General features: G+C 43.6%; 1 protein-coding gene across 15 annotated transcripts in view; it reads left to right on the forward strand.

Annotated features, from left to right (window-relative positions):
- LOC106583045 (MAP7 domain-containing protein 1) overlaps nucleotides 1-13,918 on the forward strand; it is a 62,706-nt gene that overhangs the window by 19,268 nt on the left and 29,520 nt on the right. For all 15 annotated transcript variants that reach the window (XM_014166879.2, XM_014166812.2, XM_045704268.1 and 12 more), the window contains one exon: nucleotides 10,747-10,965. In XM_014166879.2, coding sequence (XP_014022354.2) covers nucleotides 10,833-10,965 — 133 coding nt within the window. In that variant the 5' untranslated portion in view covers nucleotides 10,747-10,832. The remainder of the gene's footprint in view (nucleotides 1-10,746; nucleotides 10,966-13,918) is intronic.

Here is a 13,918-nt window from a genome sequence, read left to right on the forward strand (position 1 = left end):
GACATTTATTTGGTATGACTCACTCACATTGATGGAATTGGAATTGCTGACATTTTCAGTTGTAATGTTGCCATTTTCTGTTATCTCAGTGGCCTCCGCAGCTACTATATGCAGCCGTTTTTCCAGTCAGACCATGATATGGAAAGCCACTTAGAAGAGGAAGAGCAGTGAATGTACAGTTTACCTCTGGACCTGGTAAAGATGCAGTGCAGCAAAGCCCTGATGTCCTCATCCTCTTTAAACAGACCAAACCTCTGTATTCTGATACCAGAGGTGGAGCCCCTAGTGGCCAGTGATTTTAATGCAGGTAAACTGAAATCTGTCTTACCTCATTTTTACCAGCATGTCACCTGTGCAACTAGAGGTGAAAAAACTCTAGATCACTTTTACTCCACACATAGAAACGCATACAAAGCTCTCCCTTGCCCTCCTCCATTTGGCAAATCTGATCATAACTCTATCTGATTCCTTCTTACAAGGAAAAACTCAAACAGGAAGTACCAGTGATGCTCTCAATACAGAAGTGGTCCGATGAACCAGATGCTAAGCTACAGGACTGTATCACTATAACAGACTGGAATATGTTCCGGTAACATTGAGGAGTTTATCACATCAGTCACCAGCTTCATTAATAAGTGCATCGACGACGTCGCCCCCACAGTGACCGTACGTATATATCCCAATCAGAAGCCATGTATTTTCAGGTGACATCCGCACTGAGCTAAATGCTACAGCTGCCACTTTCAAGGAGCGGGACACTAATCCGGGCATTTATAAGAAATCCCGCTACGACCTCCGAAGTGCCATCCAACAGTCAAAATGTCAATACAGAACTAAGATCTAATCCTACTACACCAGCTGTAGTGCTCGTCGGATGTGGCAGGGCTTGCAAACTATCATGGATTACAAAGGGAAACACAGCCACGAGCCGCCCAATGAAGCGAGCCTACCAGATGAGCTAAATTCCTTCTATGCTCTCTTCGAGGCAAGCAACACTGAACCATGCATGAGTGCTCCAGCTGTTCCAGACGATTGTGTGATCTCACTCTCTGTAGCCGATGTGAGTAAGACCTTTAAACAGGTTAACTAACATTCACAAGGCAGCGGGGCCAGACGGATTACCAGGACACGTACTTAGAGCATGCGCTGACCAGCTGGCAATTGGTTTCACTGATATTTTCAACCTCTCCCTGACCCAGTCTGTAAAACCTACATGTTTCAAGCAGACCACCATCTAGGGATGTTTGCCCGAAGCAGTCAACACTGACAGCGTTTATGCCCTATAAGCAAACATCGAAAAGACAAAGTCATCACAAATGCTATTAATGCATTGCATTGCTAAGGACATTATACCAATTAGCACAGTCGAAAAATAAGGTTTCAAGAGGCTTATCAATTTAATTGACCCCTGGCCGCAAACATGGAACAATTTTCCTTAAAGTATAATTTTATGTGTAGCTCACATAATATATATTTTTGTACCTTTATTTAACTAGACAAGTCAGTTAAGAACAACTTCTTATTTACAATGACAGCCTATCGGGGAACAGTGGGTTAACTGCCTTGTTCAGGGGTAGAACGACAGATTTTTACCTTGTCAGCTCGGGGATTCGATCCAGCAACCTTTCGGTTACTGGCCCAACACTCTAACCACGGTTTGTTCAGGCATTCTTGAGTTTGAAGCAGATATGCACATTTTAAACATTATTTGATTAATATCGTGATAATTATCGTTATCGAATGAAAAAATATATAGATATTGTGATAATTTATTTGCCATATCGCCCAGCCCTACTGCTGAGTGCAAAAACTTGAACATTGTGAAAATTCTGTGCAACTTCCAGCGCGCGTTTACTGTGAACCCTGAGGCTGTACCCGCTTTAAGTTACAGTTTTAATAGTGGCCAAGTAGACTGCTGTGGCTATTTAATCATAATGTAGGCCTACCAAAGTGACCTACCATCAAAAACAATGGAGAAAAATGCATCCCATAACATTTTAACATGGAAATAGCTGTTCTATCATTCATCCTACAGTAGCAGCCAATGTGTGGTGTTCAATGTTGGCCTACATTCCTTAAGACATAAAAAAACATGCAGGGCTTGACATTAACCTATTTATCCACTTGTCCTTCAGACAAGGATGTGACTGAAAATGTTGTTGTGTTTGATGCAAAAAAAACACTTTATAAAATACAATGCATTATTATTCAGACAAATCATGCTACTCTCTTCCTATTGGCTACGTAGCTTATTCAAGCCTGTCTCAAAATACTACACTGCCCCTTTAAGACAATAAAAAGCTCTTTACCTGACTCATTTTTTAAATATGTCTAGAAATGTACATGTTTTGGGCTCTTGTAGGAAGCAATCACTCCCCTATTGCTGACAACAAATGATCTACACCTGGGTTAATAACTCACTAACTAGCAAAGGATATGAACACAATGTGCATACGTTGCTACATGCAGCTTTTGCTTTGATCTCAAAACAAGCTCATCTACTCATGATCGCTCATGCTGTAAACACATTCCAGTTCAAAGTAAATGGCACAGATCCATATATGGCAATGGTCTATTTGCATATAGGCCTACTGCAGCTCTGATTGTTTATGCCGCACCGGTCTGAGTAGAGTACGGGCTGAGTAGTGCGTGTCAATGCAATAGAATCCTACTCCGATGCGTTCGGCCTACAACAAAATATCTTGCATAGTTCCTTTTGTTTCAGTATGTTGCACTGAAAATGGCTAATATTGCGTTGATTCAATCACAATTGCCACAGTAAAGGGAAACGATGATAGTGTTAACATGAAAAACTCTAGAATAGTGGTCAACAACAAGGCAAGATCACTTTCTGAGTCAGAATGCAAGCCGAGATCTATAGCTCAGATTTTTTTAGAACATGACTTAAAAAACGTAAGCCTATGCAACATTAACCTATTAAAAACAGTACTGTAGCAATGAGGTTTGTGCAGTAAGCTATAGGCCCAATACATTATCACCGCATATTAGCTTGAATTGCCCTTCCAATGCATTGTTGTTCGGGACATTTAAAAAAAATTATATTTCAAAATTTGAGGTAGGCTATATGATCACACTGGGAATAGATCCGTTGTTGTATTACTTGTGAGGCACAGCTGAGTGACCATACATTTAAATCATTTGCTTTTTGTTTTTATTTTACTGGGCTGGTGGTGCCTGTATCTGATGGTCAGTCTCAGCGGAGGGAGAGAGCAGCAGACTGAAGGTTCGCCTCTTAACGTCCCTACGTGTTCCCTTTCCTCCACTGACACTGACCAAAAAGGGACGCCACACCGTCTTCCAGCTGATGGCGAAACTCGAGTCGCGCCGCATTATTTCGTTGTTGTTACTCCTATGAACAGAGAAAGTGAAATATTCCTCGATATTAAAAAAGACCCAAGCCGCTAATAATAACAACAACGCAAGCCTATCGATACACCTTCCTACTCATTCATTACAGCTGCAGTGCTGGTTGTAGCTCTGAGTGGAAATAGGAAGAATTAGCATTTTATGGATGATAAAAGTGGTGAATACAAAGTGTTGACAGTGCTGAGTAAGAACTTAAACATGAACTCCCTAATAAAAACAGCCGCTCTCTGCTGTATTTATTGACAGCCTCTCTCTAGTCATGGTTTTAAACGTTTTTAAATATCACAGTATGAACTTTCTTTTATGTCTGCTCCGTTATTGCAGACACGGTAATCTGAGCCATCCGATTGGCCAGTGTTAGGCCTATAGTGCACTTGATTTGCTCCCCGGGCCCGCAAGGAAGGCAGAGTTTGTACCTTCAGACACATGAAATGGTTAAAAATGGCAACAGTTCGCGTACCCGGCACGCAGGGCAGCTGAATTGGGTGCACCTACCGCTAACAGCCCAAGATGGATAAAACAAAATAGGAACACAAGGCTTTATCGTTTTTTTCTTTTTACAGAAATATTTGGGGATCGTCTAGGAATGCCTTGTAGATCGACCGGTTGGCGACCACTGCTCTAGAAAGTTGAGTGAAGTTCAATCTCGTGCTTCGCTCTGTGGGCTAATACAGTCTCGAGGCTACTGCGCACGTGCGCAGCTTAGAGGGAACATTGCTAGAGTGCGTACGGCCCAGTATATATCACCTCTATACCAGGCGGTGTCAGAGAAAGGCCCAAACAATTGTCAAAGACTCCAGCCACCCAAGCAATAGACTGTTCTCTCTGCTACTGCACAGCAAGCGGTACTGATGCACCAAGTCTGGAACCAACAGGACCTTGAACAGCCTCTACCCCCCAAGCCATAAGACTGACAAATAGTTAGTCCGGGTAGCTATTGGTTAACTATTTATCTATCTGCACTGAGCCTTTTTGCACTCTTTTGACTCATCACATATGCTGCTGCTGCTGTTTACTGTCTATCCTGTTGCCTAGTGACTTTAGCTTATCCCTAACTACAGTGCATTCAGACCCCTTGACTTTTCCCACATTTTGTTATGTTACAGCCTTATTCTAACATTTTTTTTCAATCGTTTTTTCCCCCTCATCAATCCACACACAATACCCCATAATGACAAAGCAAAAACAGGTTTGTAGAAATGTTTGCAAATGTATAAAAAAGAACATTCAGCGATATAGTGTTAGCACTACCTTGCCCTGAGCATGCACATTTGGGCACTGGTCTCTCCCTCGAGAGCTTTTGTGGTCCCGTGCAGATATAGGCTTGGCTTAGTTAGCATCCCATAAATAATTGAGGTGATTGGAAAAGGCTATTTAACGTAGAGCTCTTCATAGCTTATTTTGGAACCACAACACTCCTCAGTCCTCTCCTCTGCCTCCGACAGGAAGACACGGTGAGACAAATTAGAGCTGCTCTGCTGCCCGTTGATTCTTAACGTGTCATTTAAGATAAGACGAGACCTAAGATTTAATTCGATGAGTATGGCTGTTTGTGTGTAATACGAGCGTGCCTGTGTGATTTTTTTGGTTGTTGCGGTGTTTGTATTGGGTTGTGAGTGTTACAGTAGCTTTCCTGTTTGACACACGCTGGGCACGGGGGACACAGAGGGCCTAGACAGATAGGTCATGGAGTACATGGCAGACACACAGACAGACGGTGCGAACTGGACACCCAGTGTACAGGACCAGCATGCCTCAGATTCCTGATGCTTGTCTGTCCAACCTTCTAGGCCCTGGCCTGGCCTGCTCACCCCTCTGCTTTTCACTGTTTGTCTATATATACCCATTGCAGACCTGGGCTCAAATACTATTCGAACACTCCAAGTAGCGTAAAACCGCATTAAGTCGGTGTGTGTGCGCGTGTGTGTGTGCGCGCGCGCACCTGTGTAAAACGCTGTTATCGAGCATTGAATTGCACTGTAAATGCGTTGCCTTGTTCTCTCTTTTTATCGAGTCTCCCTCAATGATATCCTGTGCCAAAGGGATTTTCCGTGTTGAGTAGAGAGGTGGCTGTGGAAAAGTATCAAAGTGGTGGCAATGGGTTAATTTATGCAATATGTATTATGAATAATGTAAATGGGGACCCCCTTGTAAAAAGGGAGAAAGGCTCTCTCATGGTTTTTGACCGTAGGGGCTCCCAGGGTAGAAAGATTCAGGGGGAGACATTACAGTACTGTGAAGGTAATGGCGAAAAGGGAGGGCTTCAAGGTACTGTATTTGGTCTCTTCAAAATGTCGAGAGACCAAACAAAGAACGTGCCTATCGCTCACTCAACAAAGTTTCAGTTTATTCTGTGAGTAATAAAGTGACTGAATGATTGCGAAACAGTTCATTTCGAAGACAATTCGCACTTGAAAACACACCGGTTGGACAGCGGTGTCTCCCTCATCACATCCTTATTACATTCCCTTTTTAGAAGTTGTTTTAGATGTGTTTACGCTCAGATGACTCGGGTCCCTGTCCGACGCCAGAAGGAAGCATTTGAATGGTTACTCGACAGTAAATCAAGTAGTGGTTATGTCGGGAATTCATTGAGTACATCTGTGCAAACATCGGATTTGCATTTTGAAAAGCACAGCGAGTTCAATTGCAGGTAGTGTGTTAACATTTCGTTGCTGTGCTGTGCCCCAATCCTGTTTGCTGTCAGGGTAACTGGCATGGGGTTACCAGGCTTGTTGGTCAGGGCCTGTATTCATAAAGCATCGCAGAGTAGGAGTGCTGATCTAGGATCAGGTCCTGTTTGTCCATGTCATCTTATTCATGATGATATTCAAGTCCAAACTGATCCTAGATCGGCACTCATACTCTGGGCACGGATTACTAAATGCCAATACCACATAAAATATTATTCAGTGAGACCAACAGAGTGTCTATTCTCTTGGTCTTTGTATCAGCCATCCTTTCTCTGTTGTCGGAAAGGGCTGCAGTCAGCCAGAATATCACGTCCTTAATGTCCCTCGTTTCTCTCCAATGCACCAAAACACCAAACCTCCCCTGGCCTGCAGCGCAGCAGAAAACAACACCTCTTCTCTTCTCATTTCCTACGACTCTTATGCTTAGTAGCGTAAGGCTTCATTTGTATTCAGCCTACACACTGTGCCTGCAGACCGGGCTTTCTTGCACATTTATATCATGGACTGAATACATCATGCAGATTATCAGAGCGGTCGCACTCAGCACTGCTACCCATTGTGTTCTTGATGACAATAGTCCTCAGGTGTTAATGAGCCTGCTATGATATGCTTCCTGTCTGTCAAAGACTCCACTGGCTGCGACCTTTGGATTCTACCTTGCCGTATCTAGCCCAGGGAATGTAACACGTACGTGTGTGACTGTATGTGAAGTAGGGTAAAATAGTAAGAAGGGGGGGGGGGGTGTATTTTTTTTGTCTACCGGAGTTGTGTTTGTGTGATGTGTCGGCTGGGGTTCACAACGTTAGTTGAATAACTTTGCTCAGTACGACTGCAATTTTTTAACCTCGCTATTAGATCACTGAGAGAGGCAGGGACTCGGCAAATCTTGAATACGCTGATTGCTTTTTATATCAAAAGATCAAATGCAAAGCAATCGTAGCTATTGTTAAAGTGGATTGAAAACACTTTCTCATCCACTCAAAAGGGCACATCAGGGGTTTGGTTTTGGGACATTGTGATATTGTCTCTTTAGGACACTTCCTCCTCGTCAGTCAGTTTGATCCATTGAGATGTGGTCTGTCGTTGTCTGAAGCCTGTGACGGAGGCAGGGTGGAAAGAGGGGTTAGCTTTATCATTACATAGTTCCAGATTTCTCACTGTCCCATGTGGATGACATCACAACCTCCCACATTGTCAGAGCATAAGAGAGCGGAAAGAGGGGGAAGGAAGAGGTAGCCCGGTGGTGGTAATTTGGGGTGGTGGAGACTGGAGCGTGACTTCACCCATTCGGCTTTAGCCAAAATAGTCTCAAACCCCCAACTATATATGGGCTCTGCCATCTACTTTTGCTCTCGAATGGGGAAGCTGTGTGATTCCTTCACTCTGTGTTCTTCTGTCAGTACATGCAGTTCTGTTTTTATTCTGTGTAGGCTAGGTTTTGTGTTTTGGTTTAACTTATTTTCACTTATTTGTTTGGTTTCACATAGGTTTGTGGTGTGCATCCAAGTTGGCCACCTACTAAATCCCCTTATGATGAGGGATACTAGTTGCCATCCTCTGCGCACTCTCTCTCTCTCTGTCCCTCTTTCTGTTTCTCTCTCCCTTTCTCCATTTATCCACCCTTTTTAAATCTCCTCTCTCTCTCTCTCTCTCTCTCTCTCTCTCTCTCTCTCTCTCTCTGCCCTCTCTCTCTCTATTCCCTCTTTCTGTTTCCCCCTCTCTATATATCTTCCCCTCTGACTCTTCTCCCTGTCATTGCAGTGTGTTTGGCAGCAGGCCCGGTGCCATACAGAGACGCCAACAATGGCTCCTCTCTCTCTGAGTACATCACTGAGCTCATCTACATCGCTGGCTCAGTACTTATTTAACAGTGGCAGGCTTTGAGAAGGAGACCGCTGTGTATCTGTCTCATCTCAGCTGAGCTCCCTCAGAGACTCGTCTCAGCTCAACTCGCATGCCAGCACACACACACACATGCCAGTACACACACACGCCATGAGCTGAGCTCTGGCTGGTCTTTTCCATGAGCTGAGCTCTGGCTGGTCTTTTCCATGAGCTGAGCTCTGGCTGGTCTTTTCTATGAGCTGAATTCTGGCTGGTCTTTTCTATGAGCTGAACTCTGGCTGGTCTTTTCCATGAGCTGAGCTCTGACTGGACTTTTCCATGAGCTGAGCTCTGACTGGTCTTTTCCATGAGCTGAGCTCTGGCTGGTCTTTTCCATGAGCTGAGCTCTGGCTGGTCTTTTCTATGAGCTGAGCTCTGGCTGGTCTTTTCCATGAGCTGAGCTCTGACTGGTCTTTTCCATGAGCTGAGCTCTGACTGGTCTTTTCCATGAGCTGAGCTCTGACTGGTCTTTTCCATGAGCTGAGCTCTGGCTGGTCTTTTCCATGAGCTGAGCTCTGGCTGGTCTTTTCCATGAGCTGAGCTCTGGCTGGTCTTTTCCATGAGCTGAGCTCTGGCTGGTCCTTTCCATGAGCTGAACTCTGACTGGTCTTTTCCATGAGCTGAGCTCTGGCTGGTCTTTTCCATGAGCTGAACTCTGGCTGGTCTTTTCCATGAGCTGAGCTCTGACTGGACTTTTCCATGAGCTGAGCTCTGGCTGGTCTTTTCCATGAGCTGAGTTCTGGTTGGTCTTTTCCATGAGCTGAACTCTGGCTGGTCTTTTCCAGGAGGTCTGTTGTCTATGTCAACAGAGGTATGCAGGAGAGCTCAGTTATGACTAGAGGAGTAGCTCGGAGGGACTGGAATGTAACATAAATATATATAGCACTCTCGGATGATGTGAATCAATTCAAATTTAAAGTTTAAATGTCAACTGGTGTTTATATTGATATACGTTGTGCTTCGTGGAGTGGGTCCTTCTTTTGTGTGGTAATAATGCATTGTTCCTCCCTGATGACTCTCTCTTCTTTGCGGAGGTAAGCAGCAGGTTGCCTGAATACCTGTCGTATTTTCATCACTGCCTCAAGCAGACCATAACATGTGTAATTCACACAGGTTCACGCTCTGCCAGGTGCCTGCCAGCGTCCCACAAAAATATATAGTCTATGTGATGGAGGAGACCTGTTCCCATAGAAATAGAATGGCTAGATGGGCATGACTGTTCTAGTCATTCAATTTCTATACCCACCTACTGTTCAGTATCAGAGTACAATTCAAAACAATATAGCTATACTGTAACCTACACTAGGTTCGATACTAAGTACATCATAATGACTTCCCAAAGTCATGCACTATTTGCTTCTTCCAGCATTGCTGCGCTGTGCGGCGTTATCATACTTGCCACCGTGTTGCACAGAAGAGAGTACATCTCCTGTCTGTGGTCCTTTGTGACATACCTGCTCCACCGTCGTTGTTTTTAGCCATGAATGAATCATTTAAAGCACGTTGCCCCAGTGTTTACCCTGAGACACTGTGTGGAAGAAACTCGGCTCAATGCTGAGTGTTGCATAGGGAATGTAGGGCGACAGTGCTGAGTGGACAAAGGGGCCAAATATTTCCCCCTAGGACTTTGTGAGGCCTCCAAAGCCTGGGCAAAGTTATGTTTGAGCAGGGAGCTTCAGGCTCAAGCTGCCAAGTGTGAGTCACACTGCCACTGAGGCACTGACCCAGCCGTAGAGCTCTCGCAACCAACACCCTGTCCAACTTTTTCTATGCCTAAAGGTTTTTGCAGGTGCAACCTGTAAATCCATTGTCCTATGTGGTCACAGGATGAAATGCACACACACCCAAGGCCCAATTAAGCTGCACACACACAATAACAAACTTTGTGCCACCTAATCAGTGATCAGTATACTCAAAAAGACAGACAATACTTTTTAGTATGAAACTACAGATTACACCTTTAAAATGTTCTGTTTGGCTAAGTTAAGGATGACTTTTGTCATAAAGAGAGGAACCTGCATGTATCATCACCCCCCCCCCCCCTAAAACAATCCATTCCTCCCCGGTAGAATCATCAAGATGCAGAGAGGCAATTACCTTGTTTTGTTCTGCCAGGGAGAGAATTCACTCAGCCCTGACTGTCGATAAATCAGCCGGTCGTTCTGGGAGAGGAGCGTGGGGTGAAGTTAGAGAAGCAGACCAGAGAACCGAGATCTTGTTGCTATTAGAGATCTTAGTGGACCAAGCATATCTTGAGTCATTTCGACTCTTCCGTTTCGCCAGTGGGTGAGAAAACAGTTTCACATTGTTATTGTCACGATGCGCTTTATCGTTCTTGTGTGTTTATTGTTTTACATTATTGAGGCTGAGAGTTCGTTGAGTAGCTCAGCAGAGACCGCAACGCATTTTGATCTCATACTATGACTTGCTGGCACAGTGTGTATTAATCGGTCGACCTCTAGTATGTATGTACAGTGAACCGCAGTTATTTGCGTTACGGTCATTCGCATGTTATGGGATCCTGAGCATTTTATGATCATAAGCATTGTGCTATATAAAGTTCCTCCACTCCTCTAAATCAACCTTGATTCCACCTGTTGCCCCTGTTAGCCTCTAGAGACTATAAAGTAGATCAATACAACGTCACTCAGACCCACTTCCAGACAAGCTGCTTGCTTTGGAATGAGGACAGGTTGAATTCCTTCTCTATATTGCGGTGTGTTAACGCTTCTCACTCTGCCATTTTCTCACCTGGCTTCTCTCTTCCTCTTTCTCCGACCAGCTCCCCATCCGGCTCAGGACCCAAACCCCACAAAGGAAGACACTGAGGGGTTGACAAGCCCCCATAAAACAGGCCCAGCACAGATAATGGAAACCTACACGAAAGAGGAGAAAGAAAAGAAAGTGGAGACCCACACAAAACTGGACGTCATCCCGAAGTCACCTGCTACACCGACGTTGCCTGTGCCTGGCTCAAGTCCTAGCCCCAAACCTAATAAAGGTAAGTCGCCCTATAATGTGGTGTTACCAGTAATAAAGGAAATGGTGTGAAAATGGCTGCCCATTAGCAGTGGTGTAAAGTACTTAAGTAAAAATAATTGAAAGTACTACTTAAGTCGTTTTTGGGGTATCTGTACTTTACTTTAAAATTTATATTTTTGAAAACGTTTATTTTTTTACTTCACTACATTCCCAAAGAAAAGAATGTGCTTTTTACTCCATACATTTTCCCTGGCACCCTAAAGTAATCGTTACATTTTGAATGCTTAGCAGGACAGGACAATTGTCAAATTCATGCACTTACCAAGTGAACATCCCTTGTCATCCCTACTGCCTCTGATCTGGCGGACTCACTAAACACGAATACTTCATTTGTAAAGATGCCTGAGTGTGGGACCGTGCCCCTGGCTACTAGTAAATAAAACAAATCAAGAAAACAGTGCCATCTGGTTTGCTTAATATAAGGAATTTGAAATGATTTATAGTTTTACTTTTATTACTTAAGTATATTTTTTGCAATTACATTTACTTTCGATACCTTAGTATATTTAAAACCAAATACTTTTAGACTTTTACTCAAGTAGTATTTTACTGGGTGACTTTCACTTTTACTTTCTGTCATTTTCTATTAAGTATCTTTACTTTTACTCAAGTATGACAATTGGGTACTTTTTCCACCAATGCCCATTAGTATGTGTTTCTATCTACCATAGAGCATTTGAAGTAGTTTATGACCATTTTCAGGGGTAGGAACACAGCATTAGACGTCCATGGTTGTGTAATAAAGGCTATCTTCCTGTGATTATTGAGCAATTACCTCAGAACTCAGGTGATGTCATCCAACCCCTCGAGAAAACAAAATGGTTCAGTCCAGAATTGTCCTGACCATAGGCTTTCAGTGCTGGGGGTAAATCCAATAGACCTGGAGCAGGGGGTTAGGTACAGCGCTTACAGCTCACATGACAAAATCCATTAAGCTTGAATTGTTTTGCAGTAGATTTATAGAATTTGGCCAAATGTTTTGTTTTGTTTTGTTGTTGTTGAATTTCTGATGTAATGTTGAGTGGATGACTAGTGCTATTTGTGTGTAGCTCAGTTGGTAGCGCATGGTGCTTGCAGCGCCAGGGTTGTGAGTTTGATTCCCACGGGGGAACAGTATGAAAATGTGTGCACTCACTAATGTAAGTCGCTCTGGATAAGAATGTATTTGCTAACAGGCTAATCGCTAACAGGCTATAGCTAGCCTGCTTGCTAATCACCTCCGGTCTCTAACAAAAGTTGGAGGAATTAACCTGACTGGGCATCTCATTTCACCGAGTGATGTCGGGGGGGGGGCATTTAGCCTAGCTTGACCCGCTGTTGCACCACCACCACATTTGTTTCCACAATGCCACTACTTGTCCTGGCCCCAGCGCTGTAGCACATGCAAACACTAAGAAATGTGTTTGGGGGGGTTTTGTGAACATTGTCTTACTTCCTCTCTGCCCATTTTATTCTTTGCCCATTCATCTATTGACTGTGGTCATGGTCTATTTAACTGTAGCGTGATGTGGCAGAGCTAGTTCTACTGACTAACTTCCCGAGATGATCACTGTAACACCAAATTAGATACTGGTTTTGGTGTGTCAGATCAGATATAGTCAGATCAAGGAGCTCATTTTAGCGATTGAACTGCAGGATCCCCCAGTAGATAACAGATCTCAGATCAGATTTTGTAAAGTAAAAGATATTGGTAGCACTTTACTTAAAGCCTACAGGTATAATGCTTTATAACCTATCATAAGCCTTTGTAGTGTCTGATGACGAGGGTTATATTGTTATGTCTCTAGAAGGTCTGTTGGAAGCATTTGAGCACCAATAAGTCAACAAACTTCTGAGACAGCACATTCTAAAAGGGCTTCTGTCACTTCCTCTCCTTCGGGTTGCCTTCATGCTCAGTCATGCAAGCTCATTTCTGTGTTTTATCTTACCCCGAGGGTAGGAGGAAAAGGATGAGAAACAGTCTGCAGCTCTTAATTAGCTAAATTAAATGGCAAGGCATGTATTTGGGAGCACTACCTCCATAATGGCCGCTTTAATTAAACTTTGGCACATCTCAGCCTCGAGTCTGACAGGTCATGGCACTCGGCCACCGGCGGTCCGTTGCCTTCCGGGAGGTTTTCAGGGTCCCTGTGTTTTCAAGAGATCATTTTGGGGCGGCAGGCTAGCCTAGTGGTTAGAGCGTTGGACTAGTAACCACAAGGTTGCAAGTTCAAATCCAGCTGACAAGGTACAAATCTGTCGTTCTGCCCCTGAACAGGCAGTTAACCCACTAGGCTGTCATTGAAAATAAGAATTTGTTCTTAACTGACTTGCCTAGTTAAATAAAAATTAAAGACCAGGGATTTTACTCTTCACTGTCACTGTCAGGGGGCCCTGCAGCTTCAGTTCAGCCAACCACACACACACAGCTCCCCCAAACTCCTCTCCATGGCACTTGTTAATTGTTGCCATAGAGACTTGGTTTTTACTGTAGCACTTTCTTGTGGATTGCCCATGGACATAATAAATACAGTGCCTTCAGAAAGTATTCACACCCCTTGTCTTTTTCCACATTTTGTTGTGTTACAGCTTGAATTTAAAATGGATTCAATTTAGATGTTTTGTCACAGGCCTCCACACAATACCCCATAATGTCAAAGTAGAATCATGTTTTTGGACATTTTTACTAATTAATTTGAAATGAAAATCTGAAATGTTTGAGTCAATAAGTATTCAACCCCTTTGTTTATGGCAAGCCTAAATAAGTTCAGGAGTAAATTTATGACAACATAATCTCTGAACCCCACACATACAATTATCTGCAAGGTCCCTCATTCAAGCAGGGAATTTCAAACACAGATTCAACCACAAAGACCAAGGATGTTTTCCAATGCCTCGCAAAGAAGGGCACCTAAAAAAATGTAATATTCATT

This window comes from Salmo salar, chromosome ssa02 (genome assembly GCF_905237065.1).
Source record: "Salmo salar chromosome ssa02, Ssal_v3.1, whole genome shotgun sequence".
Classification (NCBI taxonomy): Eukaryota; Metazoa; Chordata; class Actinopteri; order Salmoniformes; family Salmonidae; genus Salmo; species Salmo salar.